This window comes from Myxine glutinosa, chromosome 5 (genome assembly GCF_964187855.1).
Source record: "Myxine glutinosa chromosome 5, kmMyxGlut1.1, whole genome shotgun sequence".
NCBI classification, from domain to species: Eukaryota; Metazoa; Chordata; class Myxini; order Myxiniformes; family Myxinidae; genus Myxine; species Myxine glutinosa.
Window position 1 is genome coordinate 194,903,309 of NC_136265.1, and position 23,442 is coordinate 194,926,750.

The 23,442-nt window shown below is 45.5% G+C and overlaps 1 protein-coding gene across 1 annotated transcript in view; it reads right to left on the reverse strand.

The window, feature by feature from the left end:
- LOC137426555 (NTPase KAP family P-loop domain-containing protein 1-like) overlaps positions 1–21,759 on the reverse strand; it is a 73,058-nt gene extending 51,299 nt beyond the window's left edge. The window contains exons 1-3 of the mRNA XM_068115178.2: positions 21,315–21,759; positions 13,930–13,983; positions 5,053–5,184 (exon numbers count right to left, since the gene is read on the reverse strand). Of these exons, the coding sequence (XP_067971279.2) occupies positions 5,053–5,184; positions 13,930–13,939 (142 nt within the window). The 5' untranslated portion in view covers positions 13,940–13,983; positions 21,315–21,759. The remainder of the gene's footprint in view (positions 1–5,052; positions 5,185–13,929; positions 13,984–21,314) is intronic.
- Positions 21,760–23,442: the final 1,683 nt, after the last annotated feature.

The window sequence follows — 23,442 nt, forward strand, 5'->3', positions numbered from 1 at the left end:
TATGGTGGGGCCAACAGAAACACTAGAAACTGAAAAACGAACCACTCACGTTAACAGAGAAGTACTCACTGTTAGTCAGATGCTATTGGGTGGATTCAAATCTGACAAGCAAGTGAACTATAGGCCCAAAACTGATTCTGCGACCTTCCGATCAACCAAATCACAAGAAACTCCACAGTCTCTAGGATTAGCCTTGGCAGTTCACCATGACACAAGAAACAAGAAACTCCTGGAAAGTCTCTGCTCTCAAGGTTACTGTGTCTCGTACAGTCGTGTTATGCACCTCGAAACAGCCCTAGCAAATGCCATTGTGGAAAACACCCTGAAGTTCCAAGGACTTTATGTTCCTCCATTTTTGAAGAAGGGAACTTTTGTGTTTTTTGCAGCTGATAACACAGACTTTGCTGAAGACAGCGTGGATGGCAAAGGGACAACCCATGGAACAATCATTGCTGTTTATCAAAAACGTGACACTCAAGGAGAAACATTGGCGCCACAACTGAGCATAGCTGACACTACCAGTTTGTCAGTGACCCCGTACCAGGTTCCTATGCTTCATTGTGACAAGCCGGTGCCGAAAACCATAAAGAGAACAGACACATTCCACATCAGCAAGGATGGTATATCACCAGCGTATCACCTTACACATCTAGGATGGTTGGTTGCTTCTATGATCACCAGAATGCAGAAATCAAACAGCACATATATACCTGGTTGGGCAGGATACCACTCATTGCTGTCGGGTAGTCACAGTTTGACACAAGTCGGAGTCTTACCCCTTCTACCTGAAGTAGCACACGAGTGGTCGACTCTTCTGACCGTCATCTCTCAGACAACTCAGCTAAAGAACTTAGTTGTTGGTACGAGCCACCCTACAGTCATTTCCTGGGATATGGCCCTCTATGAAAAGGTGATAAGGCTGCTGGATGCAAGGCCAGACCTGAAAGGTACCGTTGTACCTCGGCTTGGCGAGCTGCATGTGGTCATGGCTGCTTTGAGAGCCCTGGGTACTTCCATTGAGAACTCAGGTATTGATGACGCGTGGATAGAGGCCGACCTCTACGGACCTTCAACAACAAGGCAGATCCTGAGATGTTCGCATTACAAACGCACTCTCCGTGCTCATATTTATTCATATATAGCACTTTATGAAATGGCGCTGGACCTGTTCTTCAAAGATTATCCACAGTTGAAAGCCGTTTGCTCAGATATGTCAGAAGAAATAGACGAGGCATGTTCAGAAAAGGACAAGTTCACCAAAGCCACAAGTGTGAAAGAAGCCAACACAAAACTGTTGAATGTCATCACTACAGCTGATGTTGTGAACATATTCAAGACTTGGGAAACAGAACAATCCAAAAAAGCCATGTTCAAGTCCTTGATGAATTACCTGCATCGAGTGGAGACAATTCTGTTCTTTGTGGAAGCTTCTCGGGACGCAGATCTCAAACTCCACCTCGAATCTGGTGAGGCACTCAGCAAGCTATTTTTCTCCATGGATCGTATCAAATACAAACGTCTTTGGCCGCGATACATAGCAGATATGTATGACCTGAGGAAGACGCATCCGGCCACATACAGGGAACTCGAGAATGGAAATATCTCAGTAACGAAATCTAGCATCCCCTTTGTATCAATCGGTGCAGACCACGCTTGTGAACAGGAAAACAGAGCAATGAAGGTTCATTCTGGACTTCCAGGCATCTCCAATAATGCCAATGCAAGGCAGAGATTCTTTATGGCCTCTCCAGAATTGTCACGGCTGACCAGAGAATTCAAAGATCAGTTCGACACCAAAACAGACAAAGTGACAGAACACCACGAACTTAGTCCGAGGGCAGTGAATCTGAACAATACAGCGGTTGAAAAGATCAAGGCTGCTATCATGAGTCATGGCAATCCATTTACCACAGAAGGAAATAGCATATACAACTTGATCACACATGCCTATGTCCCAGAGGAGCACACGTCACAAATCCTGAATATCGACAACATTGGTCAACACTTGTACGAAGAGTATGTTGACGAAAGAATCAACGGAACAGGAACAGTCAGCTTATTTGCACCCGTGAAAAAAGAAAACAACACGATGTACTTGTCTGGTGTGAAGAAGACCAAGATCATGCTCAGGGACAAGTCAGTCGACTTGAAGGAAACAAAAGACTTGTATGGAAGGCTGATGATATTGACAAAATCAAGCCGTGATGTTGACCAGAAAGACGCAATAGGCAACTACGAATTCACCCTTACACCTCGCGCCTTGTTCGCACCAAACGGTGACCTGCTTCCTTGCCTTGACAAGTCAAAGTTAATCCATCTCCTTGTGAAACATGGAGACTTAGCTCCGGGTGACTTAGCTCCGACCTCAAGTCCTCAAGCTCAAGTCCATAACTCTGCAGCTATGAAAATAGCAGTAGTCGACGCCATAGTTCTTGTACAGAAATTGTCGACAAAACCAGCTGCAACAGTAACCGTTGAAGATCTCAGTGTCAGCTTTAATACCAGATTGATGTCACTGACAAGACATTTTGACGAAGTTATCCTCGTGTTTGATACTTACAAGGCCGATTCGTTGAAGCAAAGCACAAGACAAAAAAGACGAGGGGGGCACAATCCAGTCCAGTACCAAGTGAAGGACAATACCAAGATCCAACACATCACCATGAAGCGGTTCTTGTCACACGATCAGACAAAGTCAGATTTGGCAGAATATCTGGCTGAGAAAACGTTGGAGTACAACAGAGATGCCTCCAAGCTGATAATTATATGTGCAGCAGGAAAGGCCAAGAGTAACAAAGGCGTGCATTTTGAAGACAATAATCATGAGGAGGCAGACACTCTGATGATTCACCAAGCAGTGCTGGCAACTCGCCGCAATCCCAACGCAGAACAGCTTACCTTCTTCTCTCCTGATACGGATGTCCTGGTCTTGGTCATAGCTAACTATGATGTTCTGCTCAAAAACACTGCTGTCTCCCTTGTGTCGGGCCTTGTGCAAGTACGACCAATCTGGAACAATCTTGGCGTCGAAAAGGCCAAGGCATTGCCAGCATTCCACACATTCACAGGAGCAGACAATACTGGACGGTTTTCGCGAATAGGCAAAACAACATGGTTTGAAGCTTTCGTCAGAGCCGATAGTGACGTGATACAGGCCATGAGAATGCTCGGTGATGCTGCAGATGTGACCGCAGATCAGATGTCCAACTTGGCAAGATTTGTATGTGCAGTGTACGTACCAAAGGGAATATGTATCAACAGCATTCCGGAGTTGCGCTGGTACCTCTTCTGTAAACACATGACTGAAAGTCACAAGTTACCTCCAACGCTAGGGGCTCTAAATCAGCATGTTGATCGTGTACATCTTCAGGCAAGGGTATGGGCTCAGGCTACTATCGCACATCAAGTGTTCCTGGATCCACAGCAACATGGCTACTTCAAGGACAACGATGGGGAATTGAAACCACTAATGACAGATGTACCACCAGCACCGAAAGCAATACTTGAGATGGTCAGATGTCAGTGCAAAGGAGACTGCTCATCGAGACGGTGTTCGTGCCGTGCCAATGACTTGGCATGCACAGACTTGTGTTTGTGCAGCTCCGAATGTGAAAACGACGATGACTGTCAACCTGTTCTCTGCTCTGACGACAGTGATGAGGACATTTGAAAACCTATGAGGACAAAATGTTGATGAATGTTGACAAAGATAAAATTTCATCTATGGGAAATATTCTATGTTCAAATAAAAGTAATTATTACATGTATAATTATGGATTGTATAGCCTCATCTCTATATACTTACCTCTTGAATACATAAATCACCTGTTTAGGATATATGAGGGATGTGGTTTCATAATTATGATCCGTGTGCCACAATGTAGCGAAACATCACTCAATGTGGTATACATATTCAGAAAAAAACATGTTTCCTGAAAGTGGCCATCTTGAAAATCCGCTGTAGGCTGCCACTTGGTATCCCAGGGTAGGTGTAGATTATTTTAGATGGCTTCATATGATTCCTCATCCCCAAAAATGTGGGTATAGGTGTTGGAATCAGCACTCTAGGTGGTTCGGATGTTGAGATATCGCGAAAAATAGGTTTCCGATGGTGGCCATTTTGAAAATCCAATATGGCCGCCAAAGAAAAATTTGCGCAAATGGAAACATGGTTTTTCGGATTCCTGGTGCTATAAGCTTTCCAAAAATGTATAGTTTTGCTAATCTCCACAAAAAAAGAACGAAATTACATAACAAACCTGACTATATTTTACTCCAGGGGGTCCCAGGATTACACACCCAAAATTTCGTTGCGATTGGTTCAGCCGTTTTTTGCGGTTCCTGGTAACAGACAGACAGACAGACAGACATTTGGTGAATTATGTTGAGATTTTTTTCAGAGACCCTTTCTGACCTCTTCGAGCCTAAGGGGCCTTCTTATCCGAAAGTGCCGAGTCAGAAATTTTCTTACGTTACATTTTTGTTTCATACCCTTAGGATAGAGCATTTTGCAACAAAAAAAATTCTCGGGCGCAAATTTCTGATTAAAACCCTTCGTGGACCCTAATAAGAGTCCTGATATGCAAATGCCGGTGATTTTCATTTCTTACGCATGTGTTTTGTCGTCAGTTTCCAATGTAGATGTCATAAAATACGAGTAATAATCAGCCTCGGGTGAAAATATTTCCGGGTAATGGTTTTAAGGGTCTTTTTAAGGGTCTACCACTTCAGATATGCCCAACTCAAGAAATGGGTTTTGTTGCATGTCAAGGTAATGTAACGTGATTAAGAGCATCAAACCTTTCGGTGTGCGAGTTTATGATTAAACCCTGACCAGGTCTCAGACTAAGTGGAATGATCTAATTACTAATTGGAGGCAAAACATTGGCGACAGTCACCAGGGTTAGAACAAAAAAATGCATCTTCCATTAGAGGTAAAGCAGCAGGGTGACATGACAGTCTGTAGTCGAGCGGGAATCGAACCTAAACTAGACAGCTCAAAGACTCACATGTTGGTGTTGTGGTTTCACTGTTATGTGTTGTAGTTGTTACCTTTCAGCTTTTGTAGCACCAATTTGATTCCGCTGCCCCACCTGGCAAACAGTCCGACTGTGACCGGGGCTTTGATGTAGCAAAGGGATTTGGCCAAGGAACAAGCAAAGTGATCATAGGTTGTTGGTGTGTCTGTATAAAACACACACGCACACACACACACACGCACACACAGTTTTCTTCATTTGTCTCACATCACAGACACAATATCTTCCACAATCCAGCCATATTGACCTGTATCATCGTCAACAGGTAGTTTACACACACACACACACACACACACACACACACACACACACACACACACACACACACACACACACACACACACACACACACACACACACACACACACACACACACACACACAGATAGAAAGAGAGAGAGACACACACAAACACACAGACAGAGATAGAGAGACACACGCAGACACAGACAGAGATAGAGAGACACACACAGACAGAGATAGAGAGACACACACAGACAGAGATAGAGAGACACACACAGACAGAGATAGACACACACACACACACACACACACACACACACACACACACACACACACACACATACACACAGTTTTCTTCATTTGTCTCACATCACAGACCCAATATCTTCTACAATCCAGGCATATTGACCTGCATCGTTAAGAGGTAGTTTGCATTTCGTAACCGGACGGATTTTGCCAACATGTTGGTTTCATAGCTATTTCATTGTTAGTCAAACAATATGATTAATATCGATTTAGCAATGAAGGTAGACCCTTTTTAAAATTAGATCAATGAGACCTGACCATCACTGCATTTTGTCACTTTGCCATCAATTAAATAACAAATTGCTTATGAGGCCAGCAATAAAGGCCTGCCTTTTTTTTTTTAAATAAAAAAAGGTAAAAAATCAAACATTTGAACAGCATTGGACGTGCACCTTGACCCCATGGCCAAGGTACACCGTCTATCAAGGCTGTCCCAATAACATTACACATGCACCTCAACCCAAAGGCTGAAGCACATGGTCATTCAAACACATGCATCCTGATCCCGAAGGGCCACAATGCATGGTCATACGATTGGACCCCTCCTCAATAGGAGTGAGTCCACTGACAAGGTATTACTCCTGTCAGGTAACCAACGTAGGTACAACCAGGTAAGTAAATAACAAATTCAACCTCAGTGAATTTCCTCCATATATCTGGTGGGTGCAGCCATGAGTGGATCACTCTCTGATTGGTTGTGAAATGTCACATGCTTTTCATAATAATTCTCTTTTTTCTTTGACTTCACTACATTTTCATCTTGGCCGCCATAGACTGCTTCTAGCAGATCGCATGTGGTGTGGCTCCACACTGCGGACTCGCACTCCCGCGTCTCACCTATACACACCTGGAGGATATTGGCTCAAATCACAATTGCAATTTTTGGAAATGTTTAACACAAAAGATGATCAGTAAATCTGCAGAAAAGATTGACAATTTATTTATTTGGATCATTTCCTGTCGTTGGAAAGTTCCGGTTTGTAAAATGAAGTCTTTGCCGTCAGCACGCCACCAACTTTAGTGTGGCTTTTCAACAGGTGAGGCTCAAGTGAGATGTTTCATCAACCAATGCGTGATCTTCATCTAGGGTCAATGCGGATTGAACACCCCCCGCTGGTCGAAACAAAAACAATAATTTTCTTTTTTGATTAAACAATTAATTGATTAATACTTAATTACTAGTACCCGACTGCAAAGCCGCAATGAGCCAGCGAAGCCAAAGCCTCTTGCCACTATTTTAACCATCACTATGGCATCAGTAGGTTAGGTAGTTGGCAGTAGATAGGTGTAGTAGGTACCGTACCTGGTAAGACTTGGTAAAAGAGGAGAGCAGACAGTCCTCCCCAATACCTACATCTATCTATAATTCCAGTAATCTCTGTGTGTATGTTTGTATGTTTGTATGTATGTATGTATGTATGTATGTATGTATGTATGTTTGTCTGTGACCGCTGTTTCTCGACAACTACCGGTCCGATATACTTGAAACTTGCCAGGTATATTGCTGGGGACCCGAGGATGTGCCTTTTCAAGGTTTCATATTAATCGGAGAAGTAGTTACCGAGCTATGTCCAAAAAACGATTCAACCAATCAGAGAGCAGCGAGCTATCACGTGTGCCGAACGTGGCGAACAGACTCTGCCTCGGACAGCACATTTGAGAGCGTATTCATTTATTTCACGTTGGAAAACTATGTTGGCGTTCAACTATGTTTTAAAACTAATTAAAACTAATTTGCGATTCATCGTAACTGCGATATGCGACCTTCCGGACAGTGAAGACTGCACTTCCGGCGGCCAATCACAGAACGCGTTGTTGCATAGGCGTGGCCGATGTGAGAGCGAGCCGAGCCGAGCGCGTGCGCCATTACGGTTCGTAATTCGATTTCTTCCGGAGAAAATAATAATTTCTCGATTTCTTATGCGCATTATTTCTCCCAATTCAGTCAGAGCGAAGGGCGGAAGTGAAGAGCGTTGTTTTTTTTGTTTACGGGCGTACGGGCGTACGGGCGGGGTAGAGCGTACGGGTAGCGTTTTTTTTTTTTTTGGCAAGGAACGGGCACCCACGTACGGGCATGCCCTAGTACAATAAATGTCACAAGAAGCTTAAGGAAGTAACTATACAATGTGCTAGCTTAGGGCCTATTTTAAGAAATTTTAACTGGGCTTAACATACTGTTGCGGATATGAGGATGGCATTTTTTTTGATTGTGTGTATTGGATTGTGGTAAACTGCTGTGTACCATTGGTTGGATATGGCTCCTCTTGCCTCCAGAGTTGAATAAAGGTAAAAAGGGCGTCTCGGTAGTTATTCCATAAACACCACATTGCAGGACCCGATAAAACCCCTGTTCGATAGCTTATATCTTATTATGTGTCTTAGGGTAAGGCTGTGTCTCCCATTAACTTAAATACTCCATTGTACCAAGTGAAATAAGAGTAGATCCCCTTTCATTTCATTTCAATGGCCAACTGCATTTTGGGCGGTTTTCTTCAACCACCATTGGCCACGAGGCAGGGTTGGGGAAGAAAGGCGGGTCCCCACCTCGTCAGAGAGGGGAGGAGTGAGCCAGCCCCACTCGACCAACCATGAACAAGGGGTTTGGCTTGAGAGGGCGGAGGAAGAGCGATCGGGGAGGTTCGCAAAGGTTGAGGGGCGGGGCCTATATAACCCGCCGGCGGGGCGTTCCCCAAGGAGTTGAGACAAGGAGGGAGGAGACAAGAGCTGGATCGTCAGAGAGTTGTGCTTTTACTGAGTCCAAAGAAAGAGCTGGGTCGTCAGAGAGTTGCGCTTTTACTGAGTCCAAAGAAAGAGCTGGGTCGTCAGAGAGTTGCGCTTTTACTGAGTCCAAAGAAAGAGCTGGGTCGTCAGAGAGTTGCACTTTTACTGAGTCCAAAGAAAGAGCTGGGTCGCCAGAGCAGATGCGCTTTTACTGAGACAAGCAGCTCCGACCCGTGACTCCGCGCACACGACAGGCTCGGTGGCATCAGCGGCCGTCGAGGTCCAGCCCGACGTCCCGTGCGGGATCAAGCTCCAGCCAGCTCCGTGCCGTCCTCCCAACTCCAGCCACACACCTCCTTCCAGCAATCCACTCTGCAATTCCCCGCGTGAGTCAGTGTCTTTGTTTGTTCTGTCCTGGGTAGTAAGTAAGCCTGTTAGATAAGCTAGTATTTTCCCTGTGTCTCTAAAAGCTTCTGTATATTATTTTATTATCTTTCCTTCTCCTTGGTTATTTTGAGCCTGTAAATAGTAAATAAATTTAGTAGTATTTTCAACCCTTTTCTCGTCTTATTCCTTTTCCTCTTTGCATTTGTCGTCTTAGTCTTTTCCCGATTGAATAGCGGTGGCGCGATACGGCCAACGTTTGGGTTGAATCGGGTTTTAGTCGGGGAATAACTGTTCGGCCGCGGTTACACCACCGCTCGGTCAAAATAACATCTAATCCGCGGTCCGTAACAATACGTTTTCACAGTATGTGTGTAGTCTTCTACCTTCAGTCGCTGTCAGGACTGGTTCTCTCCGGGCACTGCGGCTTCCTCCACCAGAAGAAGTTAGCTTGCAGTAAGATCAGTGCCGACAGATCAGACAATAGCGCCGTTTCAACGGCAATGTGTGACTGTCGTTAATCAAACCGTGTCGATGGCGCTGATTGGCTGACCTAAGCTGATCGCTGATTGGTCAGCTCACAAAATTTCGCAAATTCAGACCGAAAATGACACCATTTGCATTCTGGATGAGATTAAAATTGATAAAATTTACTTCTTGATTAATTCGGTGAATTCCGTCTCAACTTCGGATATTTCCGGCCGTGAAAAACTATCCCCTATGGCCGCGAGATTTCTAAAAAATAATTCTTCGTCAATTTTAGAATATTTGACGCCGTTTTCACCCTCCAAAACGCGTAATAAGCTTTTTTGAAATATTTTTACAAATGCTCGAATCTCATTGGTTCCGGTGTTTGGTGACGATTTTCGTTGAAGATAATGAGGTTGGTCTTAAAGTATTTTAATTACAAATTAGAGGTGCATAAGATTGTGAATCAAACAAAGACGGGTGAAACAAACTCCTATTGAACTTTTTCGCAATTTTTTTATGCATACTTCCGCATCCGGAAGATGGCGGCCTCCATTGAGTGATTTGGTTTTTGAAATATTTTTTCAAATGCTCGAATCTCATTGGTTCCGGTGTTTGGTGACGATTTTCGTTTAAGATAACCAGGCCCGTGCGGGCCGAGGTTGGTCTTAAAGTATTTTAATTACAAATTAGAGGTGCATAAGATTGTGAATCAAACAAAGACGGGTGAAACAAACTCCTATGGAACTTTTTCAAATTTGTGATGCATACTTCCGCATCCGCAAGATGGCGGCCTCCATTGAGCGATTTGGTGCGTCAAAGCTTCGAAATTCTCAAGCCAAGAGATCCAGCATAATCTGTTTTTTCAACATAATACGTACGCGCTCATTGACAACACCGGCTTCGCCGGCTATTATCGATTTATTACGTACTTTTATTTCTCATCTGGGCAATATCAGACACCTTTTGAGGTAGGAAGCTGATATTTAGAAATGACAATGACCAAGAGATTTGGCAATAAAAGGGTATTTTTGATTTATTGATTAATCAATTAATCAGTCAATTATTGCACTTCTCTCCCTCCCAATACTGGCTCCATTTTTTTTATGGGATATTGCCCACCACAAAGCCAACAGGGCCACCACAGGTGGGGGTTACACACAAAAAAAACAAAAGCAAAACAACCAGCCCCTTGGATTGAAACAAGTCAAATATAGAAAAGTTCCTTCACGGAACAAAAAGGGGGTTTTTTTTTGTTTTGTTTTGTTTTTGTATACTGAATCGAGGCTCGTGAAAGACCTAACATTTATTTCACAAACAAATCAACCAGACAAACAAAATATATAAAAAGAGGGAGCGGAAGACAAGATGGGGAGAGAAGGGGAAGCACACAAACATAACATTTGAGAGCAGGGAGATGTGTGGGAGGGAGAGGGCTTGGGGGGAGGAGGCGTGGGAAGGGAGGGGGGGAGGGTGGGAGAGGTATAAAACACGAGGACACCAAGGACTTCCCGGACAGAAGTTGGTATTTCATAAAAGTGGATTTGGGGTGAAATTAGCGGGGGTAGAAAAGATCAAGGTTTTGGATGGGGGAAGATAAGAGATGGTGGTGAACAGCTGTTTTAAAGACCTGGAGGATGGAGTGAGATTGAAGAGAGTGAGGGAGTTTGTTCCAAAGGCGGGAGAAAAGAGGAATGAAGGAGTGAAGGTGAGCAGAGAGTCTTGATTTTGGCAGTTTAACCATAAGAGGGTTGCAGGCAGATCTTGTGCGACCTGTAGGAATATTTGGGGGACAGAGCCCAGAGAGATCTGGGGGGGGGGGGCAAGGCCAGAGAGGAGTCGGTAGAAGACGGAAAGACCATCAACCTGCCTGCGTTGAGTGAGTGAAAGGCCCTTGGAGTTAGCTTCATCGCGGGAGATTCCAATGATTCTGAACGCTTTGTTTTCAACAGCATGAAAACGAGCTAGGTGTGAGGCAGGAGCACCAGCCCAGAGGGGAGAGCCGTACTCCATTGAGCTGCGGATGAAAGCTTTGTGTTTGGTGAGGAGCTCAGGTGTGCCAAGGAAGGACTTCGCACGACGGAGGATGCCCAGTCGGCGACTGGCTTTGGAGGCCAGATTTGAAATGTGGTTTTCCCAGGAAAGATCATGGCAGATAGTGAGACCCAAAAGCTTGAGTGACAGAACTTCTTGGAGAGGATTATTCAGAAAGTGGATGGGAGGGTTGTCCAGTCGGTCTTTTCGGAGAGACATCGTAAGAGTGTGAGATTTGTCAGAATTGAAAGACATGTTCCATTTGCCCAGTCTGTGATTTTGTCCAGGTCTGCAGAGAGTGAGGAGGCTGCAGACTGCCGATCTGAGGGATGAGGAATGGAGCGACAGAGTAGAGTTATCAGCAAAGAGATAGAGAGGATTTTCAAGAGAGTCAGAGAGATCATTGATGAAGACAAGGGAAAGCACAGGGCCCAGAACACTGCCTTGGGGAACTCCAGCCTGAACAGGAAGAGGAGATGAGAGAAACCCATTCAGGGCCACACGTTGACTACGACTAGAGAGGAAGTCCGCCAGCCATGCGTGGAGATTTCCATGGATACCAAAGGAGGAGAGTTTGGTGAGCAGAACGGGGTGCCACACCGTATCGAAGGCACGTGATATGTCAAGGGAGACAGCTCTAATTTCATGTTTGGCATTGAGGACCTCCATCCATTTTTGAGAAAGCAGAAGCAGCATGTCCAGAGTAGAGTGACCAGGTCTGAAACCAAATTGATGATCAGAGATCAAGCCATTGGAGAAGAGGAAAGATTTCATATCTGAAGCAATGATGGATTCCATGACTTTGCTGATAATTGGGAGAAGGCTGATTGGTCTGTAGTTGCTAGGATCTGTTTTTGCACCTTTTTTGTGCAAAGCGGTGATGTTGGCTGATTGCCAAGCAGATGGCAGATGACCTTGAGCAAAAGAGAGGGTGAAGAGAACAGAGAGAGGGAGTGAAAGAGTGGACGAACAGGATTTTAAGACCCGTGGGCTGATGCCGTCAGGTCCAGTTGCAGAATCAGAGTCGAGGGTTGACAGAAACTTTTCCACCTTGTCAGGAGGAAAGGACACAGAGTCCAGGAGCAGCTGGGTATGGCTGGGTACGGTGGGTACAGAGAGGGATGGGTTTGGGACACAAGATTTAGAGGCAAACACAGAGTTGAGGCATTCAGCTTTTTCACGTGCGGAGTCAGCCATGTAGCCGTTTGAGGTGAGGGAGGGGATGGAGGGGGAACAAACACCAGAAACAGATTTGACCAGACGCCACCAGGATTTGGAAGAGGGAGACAGATAAGAGAGTTCGGTCTTGAGAACGGAGAGATATTGTTTCCTGGCTCTCCTGAGGGTGGACACACACTTGTTTCGGGTTTTGTGAAAGGAAATGAGATTTCCTTACGTTGGATTTGCTTTCCAGGAGACGAAAGCAAGTTGTTTCTGGGCAACAGCCTCTGGGAGGGGTGAGGGGATTCTGCTTTGAGCCAACAGTGCCACTACCCCCATTTTTGGTAGACTGTCAACCAAGGCTAACGAGCTCAACCCACCCGGGTTTGAGATCAGCGTTGTCCTCCTAGGCAGCTATGTGCTGCTCAAGGTGCCCAGGCAATGTCGTGCTGGAGGATGTTATTTATTTGGCAAGGGGTGGTGTACTTTGAATGTATCTGTACTTGTTCTGCTTTTAATTACACACTTCTTTGTACATACCACCCCGATCCCCTGTTTCTCAATGGTTGTTCCCATCATTGTACATCCCACCCCGATCCCCTGTTTCTCAATGGTTATTCCCACCATTGTACATCCCACCCCGATCCCCTGGTTCACAATGGTTGCTCCCACCATTGTACATCCCACCCCGATCCCCTGGTTCTCCATGGTTGTTCCCATCATTGTGCATCCCACCCCGATCCCCTGGTTCTCACTGGTTGTTCCCATCATTGTACATCCCACCCAGATCCCCTGGTTCTCACTGGTTGTTCCCATCATTGTACATCCCACCCCGATTCCCTGGTTCACAATGGTTGTTCCCACCATTGTACATCCCACTCTGATCCCCTGGTTCTCCATGGTTGTTCCCATCATTGTACATCCCACCCCGATCCCCTGGTTCTCACTGGTTGTTCCCATCATTGTACATCCCACCCCGATCCCTTGGTTCGCAATGGTTGTTCCCATCATTGTGCATCCCACCCCGATCCCCTGTTTCTCAATGGTTGTTCCCACCATTGTACATCCCACCCGATCCCCCAGTTCTCCATGGTTGTTCCCACCATTGTACATCCCACCCAGATCCCCTGGTTCTCCATGGTTGTTCCCACCATTGTACATCCCACCCAGATCCCCTGTTTCACAATGGTTGTTCCCATCATTGTACATCCCACCCCGATCCCCTGTTTCACAATGGTTGTTCCCACCATTGTACATCCCACCCCGATCCCCCAGTTCTCCATGGTTGTTCCCACCATTGTACATTCCACCCCGACCCCTCAGTTCTCCATGGTTGTTCCCACCATTGTACATCCCACCCCGATCCCCTGGTTCTCCATGGTTGTTCCCATCATTGTACATCCCACCCCGATCCCCTGGTTCACAATGGTTGTTGCCATCATTGTACAATGTACATCCCACCCCGATCCCCTGGTTCTCACTGGTTGTTTAATCGATAATATGAGAATCACAGGGACATTGTTGAGAGGTGGAATGGACATCGACATTTGTATAAACAATAAGTGATCACTCACAAGGCTCCATGGTTTCTGCACAACTGAATGGATTTGTAAAGTGTTCTTCTTGTCCTGCAAAAGACAAAACAATATTCATAACAATTATGGACATTTCAATCATGTACGAATCGAATATAGTCCATATGCATGAGTCGGTGCACGTCTGTATTCGACATTGTTGGACAAGGACCGGAATGATCAAGTTGCCAATCTACATGGTCTTTGTTGTCTGTCTCATGTCGGAGTCTTTCATGGATCGTGGGTTGGCAGGATGGTCTTGGCCCCAGAGGTGCCTCCCAGCTTACCTAGTCTGGGTTCGAATCCTGACCTAGCAATAAACTGCCACCCTAGTGTTTCACAGGTTAGTGTTAGGGTTGTTAGGGTTAGGGTTAGGGTTGTTTCCTAGTGTTTCACAGGCAGGGTCATTCATCAATGGCTGACCTTGAGGTCCCTCGGATGGACATTAAACGGGCATGGCCCGCCAGCATTAGTCCGTGGACCTTAAAGACCCTAAAAGGTGTCCTCAGTGAAGAGGAGGTGATTTATCGTCGGCACCATGAATAAATTCTCCAACTTCACTGCAGGTAAGGCAATGGCAAACTACCTACTAGAATCCTCTGCATCTGGGCACATCAGAATGAGAATTATGGATTTTAACTTTTCTGTTTGTGTTCCCTTCCATTATACAACAAAACAAGGTTGGAGGATGTTTGTCATTGACTCTTTCATTCCTCTTTTCTCCCACCCCTGGAACAAACTCCCACTCTCTCTTCAATCCCACTCCACCCTCCAAATCTTTAAAACAGCTGTTCACCACCATCTATCTTCCCCCATCCAAAACCTTGATCTTTTCTACCCCCGTTAATTCACCTCAGATCCACTTTTTTGAAATACCGACTTCTTTCCTGGAAGTCCTAGCTGTGTCCATGTGTTTTTTTACCACCCCTCCACACCCCCCGCTTTACCTCCTGCCCCAAGCCCTCTCCCTCCCACAGGTCTCCCGATGTCCCTGTTCTCTACTGTTGTACTTGTGTGCTTCCCTCTCTCTCCCCATTTTGTCTCCCGCTCCCATTATTATATGTTTTATGTGTCCGTTTATGTTTTTTTGTGATTAATGTTAACTCTTACACGAGCCTCGATCTTGTATACAAAAAAAAAACCTTTGATGAAAACAAAAGAAGAAATGTGTTGTTGTTCATGTTCTAATGAAGGTTTTTACAAGTGGTTATATATGAAGGGAAAACGTAATGAATTAAGAAATTATCGAAAGGAGAGGAGGGAAGAAGGAAAGGTAGAAAGAGGATATGGAAAAAATGTACTTTATGGACAATAAACCACACAGGAAATGGGAAACGCTTTGTACCTGGAGCTGGAAGTGAGGATTCATAAACAGCAACGTTGGTCAATCAAGCTCACTGAGAGTGTCCCCAGTTTAAGTATCAAGTTTTAATCTTCATGCTTTGTGAGTCTGCGACTCAATGTGGAGGGACGTCCCACACAGCCATGCCTTGGATGCAATGCCAGGGAGGATGAAAGGGTCTTGCTGTACGCTGGGAAAGGTCCATGCCATGCTGTATGCTCAAATGTGCGGGCTACAGGTATCGACAAGTCCGGGACATATACTCATGGACGTCCATTCTATATGTTCGGAGAGGTCCGGCAACAAAAGACTTCAAATCCTTAAAGCTAAAACTGTGGATAGCGGTGTAGCAGCGGACACTGGTTTTATCAGTCGGTGGTTCCATCTTTGACTGAAACTGAGCCAGAAGTTGGGTTTTAACTTTAATATCTTCTTTCCCAGGTACATTCCATAAACCTGTGCAATTCATAAACCTGTTTAGTGTGTAATGGAGGCTTAAACAGCGTCGATGTGTTTGTGGTTTGTGGTTGCCTCCCCCTGTAGGTCATGTCGATGTGTGACAGCCTCCCCCTGTAGGTTATGTCGATGTGTGGCAGCCTCCCCCTGTAGGTCATGTCAATGTGTGGCAGCCTCCTTCTGTTGTTCATGTCGATGTGTGGCAGCCTCCCCCTGTTGTTCATGTCGATGTGTGGCAGCCTCCCCCTGTAGGTCATGTCGATGTGTGGCAGCCTCCCCCTGCAGGTCATGTCGATGTGTGGCAGCCTCCCCCTGCAGGTCATGTAGATGTGTTGCAGCGTGCCCCTGTAGGTCATGTCGATGTGTGGCAGCCTCCCCCTGTAGGTTATGTCGATGTGTGGCAGTCTCCCCCTGCAGGTCATGTCGATGTGTGGCAGCCTCCCCCTGTAGGTTATGTCGATGTGTGGCAGCCTCCCCCTGTAGGTCATGTCGATGTGTGGCAGCCTCCCCCTGTAGGTCATGTCGATGTGTGGCAGCCTCCCCCTGTAGGTTATGTCGATGTGTGGCAGCCTCCCCCTGTAGGTCATGTCGATGTGTGGCAGCCTCCTCCTGTAGGTCATGTCGATGTGTGGCAGCCTCCCCCTGTAGGTCATGTCGATGTGTGGCAGCCTCCCCCTGTAGGTCATGTCGATGTGTGGCAGCCTCCCCCTGTAGGTCATGTCGATGTATGGCAGCCTCCCCCTGTAGGTCATGTCGATGTGTGGCAGCCTCCCCCTGTAGGTCATGTCGATTTGTGGCAGTCTCCCCCTGTAGGTCATGTAGATGTGTGGCAGCCTCCCCCTGTAGGTCATGCGATGTGTGGCAGCCTCCCCCTGTAGGTCATGTAGATTGTGGCAGCCTCCACCTGTAGGTCATGTAGATGTGTGGCAGCCTCCCCCTGCAGGTCATGTAGATGTGTGGCAGCCTCCCCCTGTAGGTCATGTCGATGTGTGGCAGCTTCCCCCTGTAGGTCATGTCGATTTGTGGCAGCCTCCCCCTATAAGTCAGAAGTTTAACAACAAGTGCTGTGGGGTACATAGGTTTTCGGCTCCTCACAGTTGAGGTGATATTCGCATATGCTGTTGTCTGTAACATATATTTAAAGTAGATTCTTATTAAATATGACAATTTTTTGGTTCACGAGTTATCAAACAGAGTGACCACTGTATTCGTCATGGGTGTGTGTCTGTCTGTGTATCTGTCTGTCCGCAGCATAACTACCCGATGATATCATCCGATCTTGATGAAACTTGGGTGGGAGGTTGGTGTCATGATCTAGTTGTGTCCTGCGTAGAGTGGGCGTATTGCGCCCATTGTGGGCGGAGCCACGCCCGAAAAAGATGTCTTTTTAGGGGGTAATCGAGTTCAAGCTACATCTTCTCCGAGGGGTTTGGTGGAATCTGACAGGGGTTTCGGTATTTGGTTAGGCCAATGTCATGTGTCTCGCCCCACGGAGCTCGATTTTTCATTTTCATCCCAAGGTCAAGGTCACAAAATTTAGAAAAGTCGATTGTTGATGGTTTTATTACATTGTTCGCTTCCTGATAGGGTGAAATGTCGTACATGATCTTGTATTATCACATACATCGTGAAATAAAAGTTTTTCAACAAATTTCAGAATCTTCGACCTTTGACCTTTGAAGGTCACAAAGGTCAAATTTTCAAAGTTGTTGGAATCGAACCGAATTTTCGCTATTGTGTAGCTAACTAACCTCATAACTGATTATACATTATTTTCTATCTCATTTCAAGGTCAGTAACCTTCGTTTTTACATTTCAAGGTCACAAAGGTCATATTTTCAACATTGTCGGAATCGAACCGAATTGTTGGTATTGTGTAGCTAACTAACCTCATAACTGATTATACATTATTTTCTATCTCATTTCAAGGTCAGTAACCTTCGTTTTGACATTTAAAGGTCACAAAGGTCAAATTGTCAACGTTGTCGGAATCGAACCGAATTTTCGGTATTGTGTAGCTAACTAGTCTCATAACAGATAATACATTCCTATTTATATATTTTCAATGTCGGTTTTGACCTTTGTCATTGAATACCGCTCGCTCGTGAACCATCATCGCCTCCTGACTTTTTTTTTTTTTTTTTTGTTCCTAATCATATCCACTTGAAGATTCAAAATACAGCGTTGGGGTCTCCTGGGTCCTTGCTTCTCGTCGTTCCGAGATCAGTGTGAAAGCCCCACGTAAATCAGTGGTGGCAACATGGAGTAAACCGGTGAAGGTGAGCAGAGAGTCTTGATTTTGGCAATTTCACCATAAGAGGGTTGCTGGCAGATATTGTGTGTCCTGCAGGAATATTTGGGGGACAGGGCACAAACAGCTGGGGTGGGGGGGGGGGGGGCAAGCCCAGAGAGGAGTCGGTATAAGACAGAAAGACCACCAACCTGCCTGCGGTAAGAGAGTGAAAGACCCTCAGAGATAGCTTCATCGCGGGAGATTCCAATGATTCTGAAAGCCAGCGTGAAGCCGAGCTCGGTGTGAGGCAGGAGCACCAGCCCAGAGGGGAGAGCAGTACTCCATTGAGCTGCGGATGAAAGCTTTGTGTTTGGTGAGGAGCTCAGGTGTGCCAAAGAAGGACTTCGCACGACGGAGGATGCCCACATTGCCCAGGCTTTGGAGGCCATCTTGGAAATGTGGTTTTCCCAGGAAAGATCATGGCAGATAGTGAGACCCAAAAGCTTGAGCGACAGAACTTCTTGGAGAGGATTGTTGAGAAAGTAGATGGGAGGGTTGGCCAGACAGTCTTTTCGGAGAGATTGAAAGAGTGTGAGATTGAAATTGAAAGGATATAAATATTGACATTGAATTGAATTGATTGAATTGAATTGAAAGGAAAGGAAGGAGTTGACATCGTTGTCAGGATTGAAAGACATGTTCCACTTGTTTGACCAGTCTATGATTTTGTCCAGGTCTGCAGAGAGTGAGGAGGCTGCAGACTGCCGATCTGAGGGATGAGGAATGGAGCGGCAGAGAGTGGAGCGGAAATGAGGAATGGAGCGGATTTTCCAGAGAGTCGGAGAGATCATTAATGAAGACCAGAAAAAGCACAGGGCCCAGAACACTACCTTGCGGAACTCCAGCCTGAACAGGAAGGGGCGATGAGAGAAACCCATTCAGGGCCACACGTTGACTACGACTAGAGAGGAAATCCGCAAGCCAAGCGTGGAGATTTCCATGGATACCAAAGGAGGAGAGTTTGGTGAGCAGAGCGGAGTGCCAGACCGTGTCGAAGGTATAAACCAATGTGCTTAAAATGTTTATTAATGATTCAGCTTCCTCTGAAATTGGACACGTGATCACCGTCAAGGTCCTTCCAACTTTCACCCGCCCAACGATAGATTTATATCCTCTCCATCCACCCTTACCTGTCTCTCTCGCTCCAAATAAGGGCGAAGGGCCCAAACGTCAGCTTTACACTTTGGTTCCCATGGTGGCTAGCACATCTTTGGTTCCCATGGTGGTTAGCACATCTTTGATTCCCACGGTGGTTAGCACAGAATTTTTTTGTACAAATATGTTGATCACTGCAGTTTGTGTGTTTGTGTATTTTTGTGTGTGTGTGTGTGTGTTGGTGTGTGTTACAATCTTGGCAAACCAAGACATCCACTAAACGAATACATCCGCCAAACCAACACATTCGCAAAACCAAAACATCTGCCAAAACAATACATCTGCCAAACTAAAACATCCGACAAACCAACACATCCGACAAACCAACACATCCGCCAAACCAACACACCCGCCAAACCAACACATCCACCAAACCAACACATCCGCCAAACCAACACATGCGCCAAACCAACACATGCACCAAACCAACACATCCGCCAAACCAACACACCCGCCAAACCAACACATCCACCAAACCAACACATCCGCCAAACCAACACATGCGCCAAACCAACACATGCACCAAACCAACACATCCACCAAACCAACACATCCACCAAACCAACACATCCGCCAAACCAACACATGCGCCAAACAAATACATCTGCCAAACCAACACATGCGCCAAACCAAATCATCCACCAAACCAACACATCCGCCAAACCAACACATTCGCCAAACCAACACATTCGCCAAACCAACACAACGACCAAACCAACACATCCACCAAACCAACACATCCACCAAACCAACACATCCGCCAAACCAACACATGCGCCAAACAAATACATCCGCCAAACCAACACATTCGCCAAACCAACACATTCACCAAACCAACACATCCGCCAAACCAACACATCCACCAAACCAACACATCCACCAAACCAACACATCCACCAAACCAACACATCCACCAAACCAACACATCCACCAAACCAACACATCCACCAAACCAACACATCCGCCAAACCAACACATGCGCCAAACAAATACATCCGCCAAACCAACACATGCGCCAAACAAATACATCCGCCAAACCAACACATGCGCCAAACAAATACATCCGCCAAACCAACACATTCGCCAAACCAACACATCCACCAAACCAACACATCGCCAAACCAACACATGCGCCAAACAAATACATCTGCCAAACCAACACATGCGCCAAACCAACACATCCGCCAAACCAACACATTCGCCAAATCAACACATTCGCCAAACCAACACAACGACCAAACCAACACATCCGCCAAACCAACACAACGACCAAACCAACACATCCGCCAAACCAACACATCCGCCAAACCAACACATGCGCCAAACCAACACATGCACCAAACCAACACATCCGCCAAACCAACACATGCGCCAAACCAACACATGCACCAAACAAATAATTCTGCCAAACCAACACATATTTGGTTCCCACGCTGGTCAGTACATATTTGGTTCCCATGGTGATTAGCACATCTCTGCTGCCCACGGTGGGTTCGTATATCTTTGATTCCCACGGTGGTTAGCACATCTTTGATTCCCACGGTGGCTAGCACATCTTTGATTCCCACGGTGGTTAGCACATCTTTGATTCCCACGGTGGTTAGCACATCTTTGATTCCCACGGTGGCTAGCACATCTTTGATTCCCACGGTGGCTAGCACATCTTTGATTCCCACGGTGGTTAGCACATCTTTGATTCCCACGGTGGTTAGCACATCTTTGATTCCCACGGTGGCTAGCACATCTTTGATTCCCACGGTGGCTAGCACATCTTTGATTCCCACGGTGGTTAGCACATCTTTGATTCCCATGGTGGTTAGCACATATTTGGTTCTCACAGTGGTTCGCACATATTTGGTTCCTACGATGTTTAGTACATATTTGGTTCCCAAGGTTTAGCCAAATTTGTCAATCCCAGTTGATAAAACCCATAATGCATCATTATAAAGTTGTTGTTATGGAAAGAGTTCCCACCAGGTTAGCAAGCCGTAAACTTATGTTGTAAAATTAAAGCATTGTCATGACTCGATATAAAGGTCAAACTCAAAGGTGACATGTTTTATTTTACTCAAACTGAATGACACATGATTGGTTAACCATTTTAAATCCACAAATGGGACTTCTCCAGGTGGAAAATACCTTCGCAAATGTGAACAGGAAGGTGGAGAGAACGTGCAGTCGTGGTCGTTCATCTGTTGCAGGCACATACAGGTACGAAGCGCTCGTGCGTCCCCAGTCTTTATAGTCACATGCCCGGGAAATGGAGAAAGGGGAACTGGGGGGAAAAGACAAAAACTTGTTTTCACTTACACCAACACAGACATTCACACATTCTCACTTCCTCCTCTCCTGTTAAAATCGCACTCGGTTCAAATCTTACCTTGTGTTCTTCACCTTTCCTGTCTGCTATCACCTATCTATACACCTTAAAACGGCCTTTCGTGACTTAAAAACAGATTTCAAGGCCAACGCAAGGTAGCTTGAATCCTTCCCAACATTCTGAACTTCTGGCACCCAATATCTGGGACCTCGAGGTGCGTGAAAGGGTAACAAACAAACAAACAAACAAACAAGAAGACGTCATGCGTAGCACGATACTTGCAAAATACCCCCCCCCCCCTCCCCAAGAAAAAAAATTCCATTGATACAGCAAATTGTCCATTTCATCACGATTAAAATTGACAATCTTGATTAAAGCTCGGGTCAATAGGTAGAAAATTGACGATTTTTCAGATGAAAATTATGATTTTGGAAGGTTGACCTTGAGTTGACCTTTGACCTTTTGACCTCAAAAATAGTTGGCTTCCCTATTTAGTGACTCAATGTGCAAATGCTGTTCAATTTTCAAGTCAATCGGATGAAAATTGATGGTTTTTTTCAGATAAAAAGTGATGATTTTGGAAGTTTCACCTTGAGTTCACCTTTGACCTTTTGACCTAAAAAAATAGTATGTTTCCCAATTTAGTGAGTCGATATGCAAATGCTGTTCAATTTTCAAGTCAATCGGTTGAGAATTGACGGCTTTTTAGATGAAAATTGATGATTTTTTAAATTTGACCTTGAGTTGACCTTTGACCTTTTGGCCTCAAAAATATTATGTTTCCCAATTTAGTGACTCGATATGCAAATGCTGTTCAATTTTCAAGTCAAGTCAACAGCCTCCTCTATGGTTCACCCTCAATAATCACCAATAAACTCCAATACATTCAGAACTCCGCTGCCCGTCTACTCACCCATTCGCGGACCCGTGACCACATCACCCCCGTCCTTTACAAGCTTCACTGGCTCCCCATCCCCCAGAGAATCCAGTACAAAATCCTCCTCTTGACCTACAAAGCCCTCCATAACCTGGCCCCATCCTACCTGGCTGACCTCCTCTCCAGACACACTCCCACCCGCAACCTCCGCTCTGCTGGTACCAACCTCTTGACCCCCTCCATCCGGACCAAATTCAGATCCTGGGGCGACAGGGCCTTCTCCATCGCTGCTCCCACCCTCTGGAACTCACTACCTCACACCATCAGAGACTCCTCCTCACTTACCACATTCAAAACATCACTAAAGACCCACCTGTTCAACACTGCATTCAACATTTAACCCACAGCATCTAACCCCTGACTATCTCCTCTCCTTCTTCCTCCTTTGTGCTTTGAATATTTCCCTATTGATTCTTCTTTTTTTGCAATTGTCTTTATGTTTTGCTATGCATTATGTTTTCCACTCTGTCAAAGCGTCTTTGGGCTTCCTGAAAAGCGCTATATAAAATAAATGCATTATTATTATTATTATTAACATTCCTCCTCCTCTTACGATGAAATTGACTGATAGGAATCCTCCTGACATGAAATTGTCAAGCCCTTTTGCTCCGATTCCAAAATCATTTGACAAATATCGACTGCCCAGATGTTGTTGCATACATCTGCTGATTTATTAAAGAAATGTGTCCAGTAATTTTGAGTTGAGACTCCGGATGGAAGGACAGACAGAACTCAAAGTATAAACCCCCAAACGGTCTGCACTCGATTGTAAATTGTTGTGTAGTTGGGGGCGCCCTCGCCTATCCCCCTTCTCCCACCCCAAAACATTTCCAAAAGTGACACTTCCAATAGTCCAAAACATTCTAACAAAAAGTACAATTAGCCATTTGTACAAACATAGAAACAACAAAAACAAGAACGGCACTCAGTAGAGAGCATACCTCCACCTGGTTGGCCAAATCACTCAATAGTGAATAATCACTTAAATAATTATACTAGCTGGATCCGGA